General features: G+C 40.3%; 2 protein-coding genes and 1 long non-coding RNA gene across 3 annotated transcripts in view; 1 reads left to right on the plus strand and 2 right to left on the minus strand.

The window, feature by feature from the left end:
- LOC125448135 (AP-3 complex subunit mu-2) overlaps positions 1–4,659 on the minus strand; it is a 38,329-nt gene extending 33,670 nt beyond the window's left edge. Inside the window, exon 1 of the mRNA XM_048523195.2 lies at positions 4,265–4,659. Coding sequence (XP_048379152.1) covers positions 4,265–4,537 — 273 coding nt within the window. The 5' untranslated portion in view covers positions 4,538–4,659. The remainder of the gene's footprint in view (positions 1–4,264) is intronic.
- LOC125447937 (histone acetyltransferase KAT6A-like) overlaps positions 1–22,257 on the plus strand; it is a 440,967-nt gene that overhangs the window by 38,421 nt on the left and 380,289 nt on the right. The window lies entirely within an intron of this gene.
- LOC125447905 (uncharacterized) lies at positions 14,300–21,699 on the minus strand. Its single transcript, XR_007246626.1, has 3 exons — positions 21,608–21,699; positions 17,040–17,118; positions 14,300–14,999 (listed from the first exon to the last, which is right to left on the minus strand). It is a non-coding gene; the product is annotated as an uncharacterized LOC125447905 (long non-coding RNA).

The following is a 22,257-nucleotide window of genomic DNA, read 5'->3' on the forward strand; positions in this document are numbered from 1 at the left end:
CTACTTCATCTGGAAGAATGAAGTGAAACACATGATAGTCTGTATTTGCGCAGAAGTCACCGCATGATCAATCAGATCACAGCAGGGCACAATGACTCTTGTATTAACCTGGTGAGCCAATTCAGGCCTTTGAGTCACAAACAGGGTCACACACTTGACAATAATTAAAGCTGTTAAAATTCCTGTTTGTGCTACAGCTCCAAGATCTACTATGAAATAGAATCAGCTGCTGCCTTGAGTTTAACAAGACAAAGTTTTATACCCTCTATTCCTAAATCATTCTGCAGTCATTTGGGACCTTAACAAGCAACAAACAGATTTTTTTGCCTCTCCTGATCTAAGAAATTAAGCAGCAACTTGCAGCACAGGACACATTCCATCAATTTTTGTCGCCATCTATTTGTGTAGTGTTCTCTTCTGGCAATCATAATCTTGCTTCGGAAGATCACGAACACTGGCAGGGCATATTCATGGGATTACAGATGCAGTTTTAAAAAAAAAAAAATCACTGAAGATGCTAGACTGCAGTCAGAAGCAAAATTTCCCATAACGTGTATTGTTTACTTTGCAATCAAATGGGGGCAAAGCCCATGATGCAATTTAAAGACTCCTGAAAGGAAAATGTAGTGAGATGGAAAGAATGAGCAATCAACAAGAGTAAAACTTGAAATTTATAAAGCAACAATATCTGTTGAACTGACAGGAATTCAAAAATATTGTTTCAACATATTCAGTGTGAATTCATTTTCTTTCATTGCAGTCATTGCTCACAAACATGTCATCTTCACTGACAATCGATGAAACTAACACGATACAGGGTCACAACACAACGATTGTGCATCAGGTCATGAAAATAACTGATGCTATTGGAGATAGCATCACACGGCTTTACATAAATTTTAATCTTGATGAACATGGCTTTGCTTTGTCAACAAGAACTAAAAAATAATGTTGAAAATATACAGTAGGGCTGGTCAAAACTGAAAGGAAAAAGGAGAAATTTTTGGCTTGACACTATTACAATAGAAAATTCTAAGTAGAAAAGCCCATCATCAAGCTAACCAACATTAATAAATGTAATTAGAGTTACGGAAAACACCAAGAACACAGATAACTTATCCAAGTTGAAAAAAAGCAGCCAGTGGATTTACAGGACCTGAAAAAAAATCTGGACAGCAGTGTCAAGCTTTGGAGAATATGCTTAAATCTGGTTGTGAAAGATGGAACAGCAAAACAGAAATGGATTGGAAGATTGGCAAAATTGAAAGCAAAAGGATTGAACACTAATGTTGGATTTCAACAGATTAAGCTTCAAACTGTTAGGGCCTCAAGTCATCCCACAATAATTCATGTAGAAGTATCACCTCACGTTTACTTGTCATTGTCTCAAACACTGCTGCCCAACCATTTCATGTCAGTCCATTCTCGGGTCTTCTTTTCTTTCAGTTCATTGGAACAGAGGAATTAGGAACAGGAGTAGGCAATCAAGTCCTTCATGGCTGGTCTGCCATTTTTACACAATCATGGCTGCTCTTAGCCTGGTCTCAACTCCTCCTACCTGCTCCCCATAGCCATTTCACATTTTTCAGACGACACACATCTATTTCTTTCTTGAAACTGTTCATTTATTGTGCCTCCACTGAACTCTGGGGCAGGGAGTTCCACAGATTCACAACCTTCTCAAGAAAAGCAGTTTCTCATTTCAGTTTTGAATCTACCCCATGCCTCACCCTACATCTCTGACCTTTTGTTTCAGACTATTCCATAAAGGGGAACATCTGTTTGATGTCCACTTTTTCAATCTGTTTAAGATTTTCTACACCTGAATCAGGTCCCTTCTCATTCTTCTGAACTCAAGTACAAGCTCAAGCTATTCAACCACTTCTCATTTAAAAGCCCTTTCATTCCTGGAATCAATCTGTTGAATCTCCTCCAAACTGCTTCTAGTGCCACCATATCCTTTCAAAACTGGACACAATACTCCAGCTGTGGTCTCATCAACACCTCAGACAATTGTAACAACACTTACTTGTTATAATCCAGCCTTTTTGCAATAAAGGCCAGGATTCCATGTGCATTTCTTGCTGGACGCTGGACCTGCACATCCACTTTCCCTGAATCATGCACAAAAGATGTCCAGTTCCCTCTTCTCTGATGCACTTGGAATCTGCCTCCCAATTAAATAATAATTTGTATCAGAGATAATGGGAACTGCAGATGCTGGAGAATCAGAGATAACAGTGTGGAGCTGGATGAACATAGCTGGCCAAGCAGAATCTTAGGAGCACAAAAACTGACATTTCAGGCCTAGACCCTTCATCGTTTTTTTCAGATGAAGAGTCTAGGCCAGAAACGTCAGCTTTTGTGCTCCTAAGATGCTGCTTGGCTGCTGTGTTCATCCAGCTCCACACTTTGTTGTTATCTTAAATAATAATTTTACCTTTTATTTTTCTGACTAAAAGGGGCATTTTCACAGAAGGTGGCTCATGTGTGAAATGAACTGCCAGAGCAATTGGTAGATGCAGGTACAGTTGCAACATTTAAAAGAGATTTGGACAGGTACTTGAATAGGGAAGGTTTAAGAGGGATATGGGCCAAACTCAGGCAAATGGGCTAAATTTAGTTTGGGAAAACATGGACAGGTTGGACCGAAGGGTCTGTTTCCCTGACTGTTTCAATGACTCTGACAGCCTCACCCTTATCCATATAATATTGCATCTGCCACATTCTGATTCATTCTCCTAGGGCATCAGTACCCATCTAAGTCTTTCTCTCCTCCTCACAGTCTGCTTTCCCACCTATTTTAGTATTATCTGCAAATTTTAGAATAGCATAGAATCCTTACTGTGTGGAAAGAAGCCATTTGGCCTAACAAGTTCACACCAGCTCTCTGAACAGCATCCTATCCAGATTCACCTCCTTCACTCCCCTACCCTATCCCTGTAACCTTGCATTTCCTACAGCTAACCTACACATCCCTGGACACAATGGGCAATTTAGCATTACCAATTAACCTAACCTGCACATCTTTGGACTGTGGGAGGAAACAGGAACACCCAGAGGAAACTCAAATACAGGGAGAGAATGTGTAAACTCCACACAGGCAGTCACCTGGGGCAGGAATTGAAACCTGGTGCTGTGAGGCTGCAGTGCTAACCACTGAGCCACCGTACCAGCCCAAATTTTACTATGTTACACTTTGTCCTTGCTTGCAGATCATTTACATATATTGGAAGTAGTTGAGGTGTGAGAACTGAACCCTGCAGCACCTCACTGGTTACAGTTTGCCATCCACAGAAGGGACGATTTATTGCGATCTTCTGCTTTCTGTCAATCAGCTTTATCCAAACCAATACTCTTCACTCCCTGGGATCTAACCTTCTGGATCAGTCTTTCATACGGCATCCGATTCAGGAGTGTATCCATCAAAACATTCCAGCTTTTCAAATAGTGGCAATTCTGTATCCACACCAGAATGGTAGCTATCATAGAAGAGTCAATGTGTGAAGATTTATAGTCAAAAATATCATAAATAATCTTGGACAGGGACCTCTTACAAATTCTTTTTCCAGCATTTGTTCACCAAAGAACTACTTCACAAACTTTGAGAACACAATTTGTTCAGTGAAATCTTAACTGTTGTACTTCAGCATATAGCAAGAGCCGACTGTTATCAAAATGCTGCAGGCAAACATTAACCATACAGACATTGCTTGAATGGTGTATTTCTCACAGACAGCTCACCACTATAAATCAAAAATCAGTTTATGACATGTTCATAAGATTCACACACAAAAGGAAAAGTCATTGCTTTTCACACTGATGTGACAAAGAGAATAAAATAGACATTATTTACAGGAGCTTATGGTTACTATCACAATGTAAGTGAATGTACAACAGGCTTAATCTGGAATCTCTCATTCCTAGAGTTGAAGACGGGCCCATATTAGACTCAGGAGAAACACTAATGAACCAGAACTTCACGTTGTTGCTTCAAAGATTTTGGTCAGCTGTGGGCAGCAATACTAAAGTAAGAAAAGAAGGGATTCAGGAGCACCGGATACCTTGTATCGTAAGTTTTACAATGAAATGGCAACTTCTCATTTAGAATGTAACCTCAAACCATTTTTATGGTTATTGATTTGTCTTACATTTGGATTGTGATATGCACCCTTATAATTTTTAGTTGAACACCTTCCACTCTTTCGGATCAACTGAAATACCCTATCCAAGAAAAAATATGATTTAATAATTTCCCACTGACCTGAAAGGTGTCGACGACCCTATGGAGGAACTCGATGACAAATAGCGGCGGCACCTCACTCTGGATCACAGCCACGAAGAAGATACGGTCACGGTAGACGCTGATTAAGAAATGATGCGGAGTCGGGATGACCGGAGGCACGTTCTCCGACTCGTTTGCCTTTTCTTGCGCCTCAAAGAAATAATCGCAAACCGACCTGCTCACCACACTCTTCCAATGCTTCTCCAGGAAGATGTCCCCAGAGGAGTTAATGAGGAACAAACTGTGGATCATGATTCCGGAAGTACTCGACCAAGGCTGCCTTAGCTCGCAGTCCGAGTGGTACTGCTCCACCCGCAGCCAGCTCTTCGTCGCTCTCAGGGTCACTAACTTCCGCCTGCTGCTCACTTTCCAATCGCTTCCGGGATCCCTTCTTGTCTCATTGGCCAACCCCTTATTAACTCCGCCCTACTTCTACCAACCGACCAAATGATTGGAAAATTAGAAGTGCGCCCTCACTCGGTGTCCATTCGACAAGTTTCTGTGCGTCCATTCAATGACCAGTGGTCACGGGAAAGGGAGACCCCCCCTGTTTTTCCGGGAACGACTGCCCGTCCTCGATTAACCCATCACTACCTGCATGGCAATTCCAAGATAATAAAATGTGAGGCTGGATGAACACAGCAGGCCAAGCAGCATCTCAGCATGGCAGCACGTTTTCCCATTTCATTCACCGTAATATCGGGAGATACGTTCAGAACCCACTAGTGTGGCCGTGTCAATACTTTACGTGACAGAAAACAAACACAACAGAATGCATGAGATAATGGGAACTGCAGATGCTGGAGAATCCAAGATAACAAAGTGTGAAGCTGGATGAACACAGCAGGCCAAGCAGCATCTTAGGAGCACAAAAGCTGACGTTTCGGGCCTAGACCCTTCATCAGAAACGCTGAAGGGTCTCGGCCCGAAACGTCAGCTTTCCTGCTTCTGAGATGCTGCTTGGCCTGCTGTGTTCGTTCAACTCTACACTTTGTTACCACAGAATGCATTGACATTCTCCACATTCCTTAGTGATGAGGCTACCAGGTAAAGAGAACATGCTTTGCTTTACCCCCTTGCTGTAAAATAAAGGTACAACGATATGGTTGGCATATTTTTTGCAAATCAATTTCCCCTGTCACTCGTCAATTTGTTACGCCCCTGATCGTGCGCTCCTGGTCGCAGAACAAATCAACAGCATGTTTGAAAAATAAGAAAACCAAAGCAAAATACAGCGAATGCTGGAAACCTGAAATGTAAATAAAACATTGCTGGAAAAATTCAGTAATTAAGGCAGCATCTGCGAGGAGAAAGGCACTTTAAATCAAGATTTCGTTTTAGAAAATTTCTTCAGCTCTGATCGAACATCATTTTGTTGGGCTACGTGAACTCTTTGCAGATATCGGCTGACCTGCCAAGTCTTTCCATCGTTTTTCCGTACCTAGAAGTTCTAGAGAATGGCAAGTAGGCTTTTCATTCATTGTTCACACAGCCCATAACGACTTCGACTGTTCAATGAAAATAAACGTTATTAGGGATCGGCACTGCTGGAACAAGTTAATTGTTCACTCTAGAAAAAACGAAAGCACTCGATTCAGTACTGCTTAAAATGGGCAAAGCATTGTGTAACACAGAAAGTCAGGTATCTCGAACGGGTTGACGAAAAGTTAATTCTTTTTTTCCGAAAGTTTTGCTGCTTCCGGGCAGTGCACACTTTTGAGATCAAGCAAGGTGGCACAATTGTTTGCTGTATTCCCTATTAGATCACCCGCACTACCGCCGACAAAAGACCTCTGCCAGACCAATGTTCACGCTCTGATATGTGAAGTCGGGTCAGTAGGTGCAACTTTCCAGTGACTCTGTGATGGGTTGATGGTTGCAGAGAGGTTTTCAGGATTCTGGTGCTCACCTTCCAGCTGATACACCTGCCAAAGTAATGACTGGAAATGGGCAATTGTTCAGGAAGGCATCAATTAAACATAAGGTACCACTCTAGATTAGATATTGAAGCTCCACAGACCCCTCCAACACTTACAAATTGTCCATAAAATTTTATGCAAGTTAGCCCACTCAAGCCTGAGACCTGTCGTCAGTGATTGCCTCATAGAGTCATAGTGTCATACAGCAAGTAAACACACCCTTACGTGCAACTAGTCCATGCTGACCATGTTCCCAAACTAAACTAGACCCACCTGGCTGTGTTTGGCTCAGAGCATTCCAAATCTTTCCTATTCAGATACTTATCAAGTGTCTGTCGAATGTTGTAACTGTACCAGCTTCCACAACATCTTCTGGTAGTTCATTCCATACATGAATCACTCTCTGTGTAAAATGTTGCCCCTCATGTCCATTACAAATCTTTCTCCTCTCACCTTATGTACACCCTAGTTTTGAACTCCCTCACCCTGGGGAAAAGATCTTTGCTACTCAACTTATCCATGCCCTCATGATTTTAAATATCTCTATAAGATCACCCCTCAACCTCCTATGCTCCAGTGAAAAAAAATCCCAGTCTATCAGATCTATTTTTATAACTCAAACCCTCAATTCCCAGCAATATCCTGGTAAATCTTTTCTGAATGCAGTTCAGTTTAATAATATCCTTCCTATAACAGGGAGAGCAGAACTGCACACAACACTCCGGCAGAGGCCTGACCAAGTCCTATACAACCTCAACATGATGTCCCAACACCAATACTCCAAGGTCTGAGCAGTGAAGGCAAGTGTACTAGACACATTCTTAACCACCCTGTCTACCTTTGACGCACATTTCAAAGAATCATGTACCTGAACCCCTCCGTCTCTCTATTCTACAACACTACCCACAGCTCTCCCATTAAATGTGTAAGTCCTGCACTGGTTTGCCTTACCAAAATACAATCCCTTGCGTTTATCCAAATTAAGCTCCATCTGTCATCCCTCATCCCGTTGGCCCAACTGATCAAGATCTCTTTGTAATCTCAGATAATGTTCTTCACTGTCCACTGTACCACCAGTTGGTGTCATCTGCAAATTTATGAGCCATCCTAAGTTCTCCTTCAAATCATTTATTTAAATGACCAACAAAAGTGGACCCACAATACTGATCCCTATGAAACACTACTGGTCACAGGCCTCCAGTCCAAAAAGCAACATTCCAACACCACCCTCTACCTCTGGCTGTAAAGCCAATTTTGTATCAAATTGGCAAGTTCACACTGAATCCCATGTGATCTAAACTTACTAATTTGTCCACCATGTAGAATCTTATCAAAGGCTTTACTCAAGTCTGAGTAAACAACATGGACTGCTGTGCACTCAATCTTTTTGGTCACTTCCTCAAAAAACTGAATTAAGTTTGGAAGACACAACTTTCTTTGTACAAAACAATGTTGACTATCCCCAATCATTCCCTGCCTCTCCAAATATATGTAAATCCTATATTTCAGAATAACCTCCAACAACTTACTCATCACCAATAATAGACTGACAGGTCTGTAGCTACCCAACTTCTCCTTATAACCTTTCTTAAATAAAGGCATAACATTAGCCAACCTTCTGTCCTCCGTGGTTATAGATGATACAAATGTTTCTCCTCAGGGTCTCCACAGTTTCTCCCTAAATTCCCACAACATCCTGGGACACACTTGATCATATCCTGGAGATTTATCTCCTTTATGTTTTCTAAGATCTCCAGCAATTCCCCTTTTGTAATGTGAACTATTTTCAAAATATCGATGTTTACTTCACTGAGTTTTCTAGCCTCCGTTTCTTTCTCCACAGTAAAAACTGATGCAAAATATTCATTTAATATCTCTCCCATGACCTGTGGTTCAACTGGAAGATGACCTTTTTGATCTTTACAGGGCCCTACTCTCTTTCTCGTAGCTCTTTTACTTTCTGTCATTGCTGAGTTCCACTGTGCCAACCTTTCCCTCAATAACTTAACCATTACTCTTCCCTCTATTCCTCTGTATCCCACATCTCCCGTACATCTCAGTGCTGCCATTCACCCCACTCTAGTCTCCTAACCATTTCCCTGTGTTTCACTTTTTCTATGTCTGATCACTCCCCACTCCTCTATCCAGAAGACATATTCTTGGTGCATCCTTTGCCCTTTATGCCTCTGTGCCCCATTGTCTTTAGCTGTTTCCCTTAATTGACTAACTATCTCATGGAGCTAACTTGCACAACCCTGCTTAACCCTGGATGAAAGTTAAAATTCAAATAGTAAAGAAACTAGTTCAATATTAAATGTGAAATACAAACAAAATTATATTCTTAGAAATAGATTAAGAACTCCTTTACTTGTCAAACTGACTGCACTCTGTGTTCAGAATCACACTCATACAATATCTGAGACCTGGAGATGGCAATATTGTAGGGTCTCCAAGCCTGTTTCTTTTCAAATTCACCAATACATAAAAACAACCTGCTCACAACGTGATGAAAAGTACTTAACTAAATGGCATGCAGAAAGCCCACCTTTTTCAGAGAGTCCTGCAGTGATGCTAAGATATAATTTGGGCTGTTGATTTACTCACACCACAGTTCAGGAATGAAAACATATTCGTTCTCAGGCATGCACTGTGTGTATGTAATGACAAGCCAATTACATGATTAAAAAAACATGATTGTTAAAGCAGCTCTGATGAAGAGTCATCTAAAACTGAAATACTGTCTTGTTCTATCTCCATGGATGCTGCCTGACCCGCTGTGATTTCCAGCATTTTTTGTTTTCAGTAAGAATGACATTTTGAGCATAAACATGGGAAGAAGTAATCCTCTTTAACTAAACCCAAGAAAAGGTTGCTGCTGTATTTCAAATTGTCACAAACTCAAGGGTTAAAAACCCCCAGCTTCATTTAAAAAAGACACATTACAAAATGGAAGGAAAGTGAGCAAGGTTTCAGCTCTCTTTCATTTCTGTCTGCGACAAATGGCCTCCACACAATTTACAATCTGCCTGGGGTGACTGTTTGCTTCATCAATGATCAAATGTTTGCTGGTGTGAATGTTAAATACCACTTTGATGGACCTCTCCTTAAACTCAATCACTTATGTGTCAAAATTAAACTGCCCACCATAGGCATTCATGATCTACCAGCCAATACTCCACTCCCTATTTTTGAGCGGATCTGGAAAATGTTGAGCCGTTCTCATAGTTTGGCAACTCTGTCACTTGAAAGGACACCTTTGATGATAAGATCCAACAAAGAGTCAGCTGCTCCAGCTCAACCTTCAATCAACTATGGCAGCAAGCATTTGATAATAAAGACCTCTACAAGTTAACAAAAGTCCTGGTGTATGGAATAATTGTCATCACTACACTTCTGTACTTCAGGAAGACCTGGACTGCATATTAGCAACAAGTAAGAGCGAAAGGGAAATTCCTGAGCCATACCTCTGCCACATCCTCCGGAATCAGTTGGAGGACTGTCAAATAAACAATTTTTCTTGATGCCATCTCCACATGTATTTCAGTAGAACCCACGTTGAAATCAATTTCAATGGACTGAACTCTGTGTCCACAACGTTGCATGTGTCTCCACCACCAAATTCCTATCATACAATTTTCAAATGGCTAGTGTTCTAGAGGAGGCCAAAAGACATTTTCAAAGGTACTCTGAACCTTTCCTTAAAGCACAGCAGCACTGACATGAATGACCTGAACAGCTTGCTATCAATTATTCAAAACAGCGACATCCTGTCCATCAAGCTGCATCGCACTTTTGAGTCCAAATGCCTCAGTGTCAAGGCAAAGTGGTGACAGTGAAGGAAAGAAAAGGAAGCAACTCCTGCACCCTGAAACCCTCTGCCTTTTGGGATATCCTGCCCAATGTGACAAAGAGATCTGTGGGTTAAAAATTGGCCTGTTCAGTCACACAACCTCATGGCAGATTCTCTCAAGTGTGAGAAGATTTCGCCTTCAAATCAAGGGACAGAGAGTGATCATACATCTCCTCCATCAGGCCATAAGACCATTGGAAATAGCAACAAGAGTAGGCCATTTGGTTCCTTGAGCCTGCTCCACTATTCAATTGGACCATAGCTGGTCTGACATTCCTCATGTCCGCTTTCTTACTCTTTCCCCACAGCCCTTGATTTCCCTATTCATCAAGAATCTATCTATTCTAGCCTTAAGTGTGCACAAGGACCCTGCCCCCATATATGTGTATAGCAAAAAGTACCATACACTCACTACAGTCTGAGAGAAGAAATTCCTCCTCATCTCGGTTTTAAACAGGTGCCTCTTCATTTTGAGACTATACCCTCTGGTCCTAGACTCTGTCATGAGGGGAAATATCCTTTCAGTATTTACTCTGTCAAGCACCTTAAGAATCCTTTATGTTTCAATGAGATCACCTTTCATTCTTCAAAACTCCCATGATTGGAATCTCAACTTGTTTAGCTTTTGCTCATATGACAATCTCGCCATACCGGCGGTCATCCTTGTGAAACTACTCTGAACTGCTTCCAATTTTAAAATATTTTTCTTCAAATAAGGGGATCAAATCTGTACACAGTATGACAGATATGGTCTCACCAGAGCCTTTACAGTTGCAGTCAGACTTTCCTGCTCTTCTTCTCCAAACCTTTTGAAATAAGGGCCAACATTCCATTTGCCTTTCCGATTACCTGATGCATCTGTATGCTAGCTTTCCATGTTTTGTGCAAAAATATCCCCAAGTCTCTTAGTGTTGCAGCTTTCTGCAGTCACTTTTTTTATTTTACTGCTCTTTCGTTCTCCTTTATAAAATGAACAAGTTCACATTGTCCACATTGTACTCCATTTGTCAACTTCTTGCACACTCACCTCACTGATCAATATCGCTCTGTAAACTGGTTGTATTCCTCTTGCAACCTGCATTTCCACCTGATTTAGTGTTGTCTCCAAATTCAACTACAGTATATTCGCTTATTTTCTCCGAGTCAATTATATATATCATAATCAGTGATTCCCTGTGGAACACCATTGGTTATAAGTTGCCAACCTGTAAAAGAACCCTTTTCCCCCACTTGCTATTTCCTGCCCATGAGGCAATTCTCTATCTATGCCAGCATAGTACCTCCAACATTGTAGGCTCTTATCTTATTGACTTAACCTTTTGTGAAAGGCCTTGTCAAATGCCATCTGGAAATCTAAATACAAAACATCTACTGATTCCCCTCGCTCCACTCGGGTTGAAACTTCCTTGAAAAGCTCTAATAAATCAGTCTGACAGGATTTGATTAGATAATGATTTTCCAAATGTACTGCTATTACTTCCTTAATAATTGATTCCAGTACTTTTCCAAAAATAGATGTTTGGTGAAGTAGCCTATAGTTGCTCACTTTTTGCCTTCCTCTGTTTTGAATTTGGGCGTCACATTGGTACCACTTAGTATTTCTCCAAAATCCAGCGATTTTTGGAAAGTAATAACCAATACATCCAACATCTCTGTAAATACCTATTTTAAGATCCAAGGAGACAAGCCATCATGGCTGGGGCACTTATCTGCTCTTAACCACTTTAGTTTGTGTAATTCTACTCCTTGAGTGATGGTGATGGTACTTAATTCTTTATCATTAAAGAATCGCTACAGAGTGGAAACAGCCCTTAGGCCCAAAAAGTCCACACTGACCCTCACAGCATCCCACCCAGATCCATTCCCCTATAACCCACTTAATCTACACATCCCTGAACACTATGGACAATTTAACATGCACCTAACCCGCACTTTGGACTGTGGGAGTCCAAACCGGAGCACCAGAGGAAACCTGTGCAGACACGGGGAGAATGTGCAAACTCCACAAAGACAGTCACCCAAGGGTGGAACCAAATCCGAGTTCCTGGCACTGTGAGGCTGCGAGTGCTAACCACTGAGCCACCACCCCCTTCCACCAAAAAGACTGATGCAAAATGTCCTTTTAACTCCTCTGTTATTTCCTTGTTTCCCAAAATTATCTCTCCAAATTCATTTTCTAAGGAGCCTTTGTTTACTTTGACCTCTCTTTTCCTTTCGTATGTTCGAACAAGCTCTTATTGTCGGTTTTTATCTTCCTCATTCATTTGCCTTTGTAATTTATTTTCTCTGACATTTTCTTTTTAGTCTTCCTTTGATGAATGCTGAATTTATCTCAGTCTTCAGAGCTATCACTGACTTTGGCCTCCTTATATGCTTTCTCTTTCAACTTTATACTCTCCTAACTTCCTTGCTTAGCCATGTTTGGTTTATTTCTCTTTTAGAATTCTTCCTCCTTATTGGAATATATTTTTGCAGAGTGTTATGAATTGCCTCCTTAAATGTCTGCTGTTGCTTGCTTACTATCACTCCAGTTAATCGATCTACCCAGTTCACTTTAACTAAATCTAACCTCATTTCATTGTAGATCCCTTTATTTAAGTTAAATACAGTCATTTCTGACCCAAAGTTTCTCACTCTTGAACTGAGCAATAAATTCTATAATGTTGTGATCACCACTTCCTAAGGGACCTTTTCATTTACTAAACTGCCTTATTACCTGTTACAGGTGCAAGACAGCCCACTGGCTGGTTGGATCCATGATATATTGCTCTCAGAAACTATCCCTAATGTGCTCTATAAATTCTTTTTCATTGCTACCCTTTGCAATTTGATTGACCCAATCAATGCAAAGATTGAATTCACCCACTTGAGGAGGGGATGGCCCAGTGGTATTATCATTGGACTGTTAATGCAGAGACCCAGGTAATGTTCTGGAAACCTGAGTTAAAAGCCAACCATGGCAGATGGTAGCATTTAAATTCTTGTTTAAAAATCTGGAATTAACAGTCTGACCATGAAGCCAGTGTCGATTACTGAGAATAACCCATCTGGTTCACAAATGTACTTTTGGGAAGGAAACTGCCATCCTTACAAGGTCTGGACTACATGTAACTCCAGACCCACAGCAATGTTGTTGACTCTTGACTGCCATCTGGGCAATTAGGAATAACAATAAATGCTGGCCTAACCAGTGATGTACACATCCTGTGAATGAACAAAATAATTTAAAATTTTTTTTTAACATGCTCCTGTGATTAATTGATCTATAGACTTTCCCAAGAGTCGCTTCTGCTTTGGGGATCTAAGTTACAAACACTGCAACACGTTGGGGAGGGGAGAGAACACCCCTTTAATTAATTATCTTGAATTCACTCAGTGGTCAGGGACAAGAGGATGTGACTATACCTCATACCTCCCAATCAATTGCAACTTCCTATTGCAAGTTTGCTTTGTGCTTTTATCTTTGCTGATGCAGTGAAATTGTAATAAATTAAATTCTGATTACCCTAAATCTTGCTTGTGTCGAAGTTGTCTGCCATTCTTGCTGATAAAGTAGCATTTCCAATGGAACAATGCCTGCAATCAGCCGATGTTCCAAGCTAGTAACTCCAGATTAGCTGAATTTATGCTTCCAAATGGGCAGCAATTATTATGTTATTTCCTATAACATAAATAAACTGGGCATGGATATTGTGATCAGAGATAATGGGAACTGCAGAGGCTGGAGAATCCAAGATAACGAAGTGTGGAGCTGGATGAACACAGCAGGCCAAGCAGCATCTTAGGAGCACAAAAGCTGACGTTCCGGGCCTCGACCCTTCAGCAGAGAGCTATCATCCTCTAAATGAAGGGTCTAGGCCCGAAACGTCAGCTTTAGTGCTCCTAAGATGCTGCTTGGCCTGCTGTGTTCATCCAGCTCCACACTTTGTTATCTGGGCATGGATATTGTGGTCCTGAAGTACATATCAGACATTTATTAGGACTAATTACTGTATATAAACATTATGTTGCGTGGAAACATAAGCATTTGAGCAAATATAAAGTGATGAAGCTTTCCAGGTGTCCAGGCACAGTGGGAAATCAATTTGGGTAAGCACCTTATTAGATTGAGGTATTCAAGCAGATAATAAACTAGGAAATAAAATAAACCGAACTTAATGAGAGCAAAATAATTGGTTTTAAGATACACTTTGGATTTACAAGCCAAATATCATATTGCAAAGTCAAGAAACATATTTGGTTCAAAAAGACAAGTGAACTTTTTACAAAGTAATTCCATGATTATACAATTAGTCTGTTAGTGACAATGAGCCTGTTCTGCAGAAATTCAAGCAAAAAATGAATGAGTCTTACTTAATATGGTGTGTTCTTTTCTTGACAGGAGTTTTAAAATTAAACTAAAGGAATGAAAAGAACAAAATTCAATGATTTGGTGGTGGAAAAGCCTTTTAGTTGTATGTAAGAGTACTTCTGGAGGTGAAAAAAGGAAAGAAAAAGATTTTGTGGTTTGATCATTACTATTTATAGTGTAGGGTCTTTATTGACGTACCCTGTAGGGAAACATTAACTGCAGCTTTTGGCTTTACATGCTTCTGCAGATTCAAAAGTTGCTGTCAGTTTCCGAAGGATAATGACAGCACATACAGACATATGGACACACAGTTTCAGCATCACCACGAAAATCTTGATTGAAGTCTGTTCGCGTCCTTAGTACCTGTCTCAATAAATTGAATATGTTGCTCCCAGATTACAGAGACACAAGCGGGACCGTAGTTGAGATGGTCATCTCATAACCATTCATAAGTGCACTTAGTGGTGAAGATTATATCTGACTTTCTGAAGGTTGTTGAAGCTGCTCTTCTCTGCATTGCAATGGAGTTAGAAGTGGTGCACAGAGCTATGCCAATTCGTACTTATGAGCTGATGATCAAAGACAAAGAGTAGGCTGAAACAGAAGAAGTGGTATATGACAGATTATTAGTTTATGTGAATAACAGGTTGAAAACGGAAAACATAGAGACAAAGTGAAAATTGAACGAAGTGCAAAAAGAAAGTATGTGTGAAGACTAAAACAAAAGGAAATCCTGAAGATTTCTTTACGCATATAAATACGTAGAAATGTAATGAGATAAATTCTAGAGCTGATTAAAGACCTAAGGAAAACTACTTATGGAAGCAGAGGACTTAACTGAGAAATTAAAAGAGCACTTTACGTCTGTTTTTATCAAGGAAGTGAATATATATCAAACCTGTACTTAAAATTGATAGGTCACCAGGACTGGACAGAATGCATCAGTGGTATGGAGGGGATTAAGAGTGCAAATTTGCAGAGGTACTGGTCATTATCTCCCAATTTTCTTTAATGGGGACTGAGTAATCCATAAGACAACAGAATTGTAAAAGTAAGGGTTGTAAGAATAAAACATTCAAAACATGCAGACCAATTCGGTTTAACCTTGGTTGTGGCAAAGATTTTGCAAACAACAATCTGGAGGAGAATTAATAGTCCCCAGATAACTGTGGTTTGTTTCAGAAAAGATAATATTGATTTGTTACAAGTAAGTCTAATGAATAACTGGTTGAGGTACTGTATTAGATATAGGACTGAAGTTCTTGCTAACCAAGGAGAACTGCCAGAGCCTCATGATTGCCTAAAATCCAGAATCATGATGTTGGATTGCAAACCTGACATCATCACTCCAATCTGCTGTGGATTGGCCTTAAATTCTACAACTCACATTCCATTTTCAAATATCTAATTTACAGGACTTCTTGTAAAATCAAATGACTGGAATAAAACATTTTCCAAGCGATAATGTGATGAGTGTGTGGAAAAAATAGTTGCTGGGTCATCCAATTTCTCATGCACTGTTCAAAGATGGATACAGACATTGCAAGAGGGACTATGGATTACTTTAACAGAAATGTCTGGTGCTGAAATTGTACAATTTAGCTCATGTTAAAATTTTGGCTTTCACAACTTACATCTACATCAGGGCATCTCTCCAGGGAAGGGACAAAGAGGAAGTGCTGTCATCAACATTGAGTCCTGTACTATTTGTGTTGTAAATCAGTGATATGGGAACTGTCCAAGCTTTTATAAGGAAGCAAGGAGGAGGAGGAGAAGGAGGAGGCTAGGATGTTGGGAAAATGCTTGAAATAATGAAGGGCCCGGAAAGGAGATTGCAGCAGCAGGCAGACGGAGATAAATGACAGTCTACCCTGTCAACTGAGACCACAGAGTTAGACTGTTTAACTGCAGTTGCTGGAATGACAAGCCTCCAATTCTGTATATAAAATGGAAGACAGTTACATCATTTGGTCGCATGCTTACCGGTGAAATAGCCTCCAACAGTGCAGGTGGCCATCTGACATCTGTGGTCTTAAAAGTGGAGTTTCTTCAACTCCAAATCATTTAATAAGTAAATGGTGGCTTTGTACGATCACCCAGTCTGCAGCACAACACTGCGATCAGTTATTCATGGATGCCATGTTTAGGAATGCCCATTTTTGTAGCTGTTTTACATGTGACAATGCAAGTAAAGCAGAAAGAGTCAGGTTCTTGACCAGATTCCCATGAATACAAGGGGTAATTCAAGAATTATAGAAGCCCTACAGTGTGGATTCAGCCCATTGAGTCTGCAACAACCCACTGAAGAGTATCCCATCTAGGCCCAAGTCACTACTCTGTAGCCCTGCATTTCCCATGGTTAACTCATATAACCTAAACATCCCTGGACACTATGGGCAATTTAGCATGGCCAATCCACTTAATCTGCACATCTTTGGACTGCCCCATCTCGCTGTAAAAGCACCAGCTGGACAGTCAAGGCATTCACAAACAGGAAAGGATGCCTGCCATTACATGTTCAGATCGTATGAGGTAATAATCAAAGAATAATGAAGGTGCATGCATGGTAGTTCAGGCTGCTGTTGTGTGGCTGGCAGGTCACATTTTCATATCAGCGGGCATGCGGACACTTACACATGGAGACGGCTTTGCAGGGAATCATTGTCAAACCTTGGTCTGGGGCCCAACTCAGTTCCTGGTTCCATTTTCACATCTGTGGAGAATCAAAGAGAGTTACAGGCCTGATTTGGAATATTTCCCTTAACACTTGCAGTCTTTCTGAGGAATGGGTCAGTTGCATTCCAAAGCATTTTCACTCCTGGCAGAAATCTTGAATGCATCAGAATAGCAGACTACTAATCCACATTTAACTGAAATTTTTAACTCGTGCTTTCAGTCATTTGATTTTAATTTCTTCCATGCATACTTTAATGTCGAAAAAGTGATTTCTGTTGCAATTTCCAAAGTTTCTTGCCAGGTGTGCCTTTGAACAGATTGCTAGGATCAACCTGCAGTTGCCTGCCCTTTCTGTTTCCAGATCTCTCATCTTCCAGTTGACAAGTTCCTACAAATAGCAAACCAACTTCCCACAAAGTGTTACTGATGCCTTTTGGAGATGCAGGCAGGAATCAGTGATCCACACACTTCCAGGTTGGTTTCCCACCCAACAGTGAGGTTTGTAAGAGAGGCATGAAGTTTCTTAAGTGTACTCAGGCAGATAACTGGTCATGGTCAGACTTCACAAGCAATTTAGTCCTACTCAGTTAGAAATCATGCGTCTGCGATCTCCCAACCAATCACCTCTCCATTGCCAGCAACTGGGTATTTTTTTAGGTCTGTTTTTCTCAATGATTTTTGTCATGGCAGACTTTGAGTACATGGTTGTAAACTGGATAATGACAGTCATTAAATGATTATCCACACCAGGAAATAAAAGTCAACATAATAATTGCACTTCAATGCAATTTGCATTACTGGTTTCCATTGTATAGATGCTGCATGTTTGGAAATGATAGTTTATGAGAAATGCAGTGCATACCTCAGAGAAACAACATTACCAAGAGGCAACATAGATATGAGCAAATTTATGTTAGCTGCCACACAAGTAGCATGTTTTCTGTACACAGTTGGTCCTATATATATTTACATGTATATTATATATATTTATGTCATTAATAAATATAAACAATAAACAGTAATGGATGTGTTTCTATTATTTTAGCTTGTCTGTCATTTCAAAGTGCATTTAAATACAGGATCATGTGCAGGACAAGACTGTATTCCATAATTATCAATGAACAATACTGTTGTCTTTTGAAAATGTATGATGATAATGTTATTACAAACAACTTTGATCCATTGCTGCATTTTACGCTGGATTCATAAATGATTGATTATGTTATGTTCCTGTGGGTAGGATCTAAATTACACTTTCTCTTACACTCTCCTCGAGTTACTTGAGAGTTGCAAGATTATGTAAGGTAAAAGTAAAGTCGCTATAATCCCAGAGGACCATATGGGCTGCTGTATCATTAGAGAGAGAACACTGATGGTGAGGATCACCGTATCTCACGTGAGGGGTGAGGTAGAGAAGGTGGGCTTTTTGTGGTAAGCTTTTGGGCTCATGAATCTCCTTGTAACAGCAAGGAAAGGTCCATATATATCTCCTACTGGTGAAAAATTTTTTCAATTTAATATGTTCTAATTTGATTTGGGGCTCTCCTGATTATTATTTGGGAAAATTAACAAAGTACCATTTGAGTATTGGGCTCAATGCACCATACTTAACAAAGAACATCCAAAAGCCAAAACCCTTGAAGAGGCTTGGAGAATTACTCTCATGGGGGAGTTTGATTGAGGGATGACAGAGAAAGGGAAACTAGCTGCTGAAGGAGTGTCATGCACTGTGAACATGCCAAAAACACAGACCGAGTCATAGGAAAGGAACCTTCTCTCTCACCAAATATCTCACACCTATACAAGAAAACACCACCAATGTCAGAAACCACTGCAGCTCTTGGATCTGACTTCAAGAATTAAGCACTTTGCTACAATACACAGCACAACAGACACACATGGGGACTTGCTTCTCTGTATGCTTTTGTCTTATCGCTGCTTTTTAATATCTTTGTATCTGTACTTTTCAGATGATTTCTTTATCTCTTTCTTCTTAAGGAGCCTTCAGTAATAGCTCGTAATAAACTATTTTTCAACCTGTTTAAACGAGATGTTTACTGCTGCTCTTCCTGAAGTTAAATTATCACAAATTTAAAAAAGGCACCAAACAAGCCACAATAATTCAGTTCACTGACCAGGTTGTGGTCACACCCTGATTGATGGTTGTGACAACAAGCACAAGCAATATCTGTGTTGAATACCAATTGAATAAAAACTCTGAGTTATCCAACAAGAACTGAAGCAGCTTTGTTCCCCCACTCTCAAAACTAATTCTCATTACAAACTTCAGCCTTCCCAACTCTGAACTAAGTGCCCTCCTTCCACTTATCGACATAACAAAACCTAATTTTACAAGAAACAAACTGGTATCCATCACAGTCATAGTAATTGCACTCACAGAATGAGGCTCATGAAGTCTATGTCGCTTTCTCTGGATCAATCAAGACTTTACCACACCCCTGCTGCATTGCTCTAACCTTGCGTATTTATTTCCCTCAAGTGTTTATCCCATTTATTTTGAAACTAAAAATTGCCTCTATCTCCACTCCTCCACAGCAACAGGTTCGAGGTTATTACCACTTGTTCGTCATGAAGGTCCTCCTTACGTTCTCCCTGCACCTCTTGCCCAGCACCATCAATTTGTATACTCTGCGAACAGAGACAGATTTTCTTTGTCTATTGTATCTAGAACTGTTATAATCATTTACGCCACTATCAAATCTTCCCACAATTTTCAAGTGTTCCAAGGAGAACCACACAAGCACTTTCAGAATTTCAGCTGCCAGTGTTTGCCTGATACAAAACGGTAATTTTTCTTACCAAATCTACTGCATTTGTGGATGAGAAGGGTTCTCTTTTTTGAATGTAACAGCTGAACATTTTCTCAATGATTAAAATTGCTGGACAACCTCTGCAGCAAATAACAGAACCCAATTCAAATTCAACATCTAGATTTTAATTTAACGTATTTTGCTAATCAACCCGTTTGGAGATGTTATTATATACCTGTGGAGCAGGTAGTACTTGAACCAGGCCTCCTGTTCCAGAGTACGGACACTACTACTGTGCCATAAGACAGCCCCAAATTAATCATTTATTCTTTATGCCACAATAAAGGTCAGGTTTATGATGTTAGGCCCATTCATGATTACAAATGAAACAGTTATTTTTCCAATTACATTAAATATGGTTGATTCTATGCATACATCAGTTTTTGTAGAAACAGGCTGCTTCACAGCATTTCTTTTCCAGAAAAACTTATGGAATGTAACACTTATGGAAGCACATTTCATGACAGTTCGAAATTGGTGTAAGTAAAGACTGTGCCACTCTTAGGTGATTCACCATGCATAGAATTACATGTAATATGTACAATATTCATTCAATGTCAAACATACAGATTGAGGGATTTTACATGGTTTTCAACACTTCAGTGTGTTACTGTGGGACAGTTTAACACAGTGACATTCCTTCATTGTATCTTTGAGTATCTACACTGTTTACTGCGCATCTTCCAGCACACAGGCCTTGTAAAGTATCAGTCTGCAGCACTCAGTCATCTAAAGCTCTTTGCATTTAAAGATAATCATGTTTTGGACTTACCATAGAGAACCTTCCATCAAGTTGATGGACCTCTAACATGCATTTCATGTTTTGTAACAGTATGCATCTTTGAAAACAGCTCATAGAGCTCAGACTTCTACATTGTAGGACATGGACTCAGAGCATGAGTTGGGCTATTTAGGATTGAGGTAAGAAGAGCGTGGTGAGTCTTCAAATAAACAAAGGAGCAGGAATAGCCAATTCAGCCCATTGAGCCTGCCCCACCATTCAATGCAATCATGGCTGATCAAACAATGCTTTTGTACAGACCCCATCTCCATTACCCTGAATGTCACTGCTAATCAGGAATGTGAAACATACGGTAATACTAACAGCATATCTTTATTGCAATGGAGAGGGGGCACTTTTTTTTTTGTTTTACCATAGATGCATGCACCTTCCACATTTTAGCATCTAACTCAGCCCGTTGAGGCCATATCCCCATTACCTTCAGTTAGTTTGACCTGGTGATATGGTCAAAGGAGTGGACAGTCCAATTCCCAAAGAATGTGGCCTCATTCTACCAATGTTTCCTTGGCTTCCAAAACCAATTTGATTGGTCACAAACGTTCATTAGTTCGTTCGAGCAGAGAGCAGATCCAAGCAAAAGACATTGCCGTGTACTGGAAGGCTTTGAACTGAGTGACTCTGCTTTTTTGAGATTCTGTCCCTCTTATTCTCACATCCTTCCTGATCACTCAGCAAAAGGTTCAACATAGCATGTGAACAAGGGGAGAGAGAATAGTTCGGCCTGATTCCTGATTTGATCACCAAGCTTTCCGACTCATTGCTTGTAATTGCGGTATTTGTAAAGGAGTTGCGCCCAATTGCAGATTCCCTCCCCAAACCCTATTGATATACCTGACAAAAGTCTTGACCCTGTGCAAGCTGTTTAAGCAGATGTCCACACACTTATTACGCACCTGGAGGGTTGCATCTCTGAATATCAAAAGTTGAAGCGATTAGAGAGCTTCCTGCGATGCAGATAACAGTTCTGATCTGTTTCACAGTAAGTGTTAAGCTGAGTCTGAATTTACCACCAGGGGGTGCTAATGCACCAAGTGCAGCTCCCGTTCAAGCAAGTGTCAACGTCAGAGGAATGTTCAGAAATGAAAATGAGCAGTATTGCTTCGCTGAAAAAGCTTGAGACATGCAAAGGATCCAGAATAGTTGGCATTAGCTTAGTATGGAACTCAGCTGAAGGTCGATCACTTATTTTCTGTGAAAGAATATTTTCAAATTCTGACATTTTCAAATTACACTGTACAACAAAATGTTTTCTTTTATATGGTTTGACATTTCTCTGTGTGGATGCAGCACTGACCTGTGACATGATGACTCTAGTTTGATTCATACTCATGTTGTTCCAAACAGGTCTGTGAAAATAGTTGAAGATCTGAACTGTCCTGTTCGCCCAAAACCCAAGTATTCACTGACAGAGATAATGCCCCAGTTCAGCAAAGCCTCAAATTAAGAAATCTAAATAAAAAATTGAAGGATCTGTGGATCCTGGAAATCAGAAACACAAACGGAACCTGCCGGAAAAACTCAGCAGGCCTAGCAGCAACTGTGG

Source organism: Stegostoma tigrinum, chromosome 40 (genome assembly GCF_030684315.1).
Source record: "Stegostoma tigrinum isolate sSteTig4 chromosome 40, sSteTig4.hap1, whole genome shotgun sequence".
NCBI classification, from domain to species: Eukaryota; Metazoa; Chordata; class Chondrichthyes; order Orectolobiformes; family Stegostomatidae; genus Stegostoma; species Stegostoma tigrinum.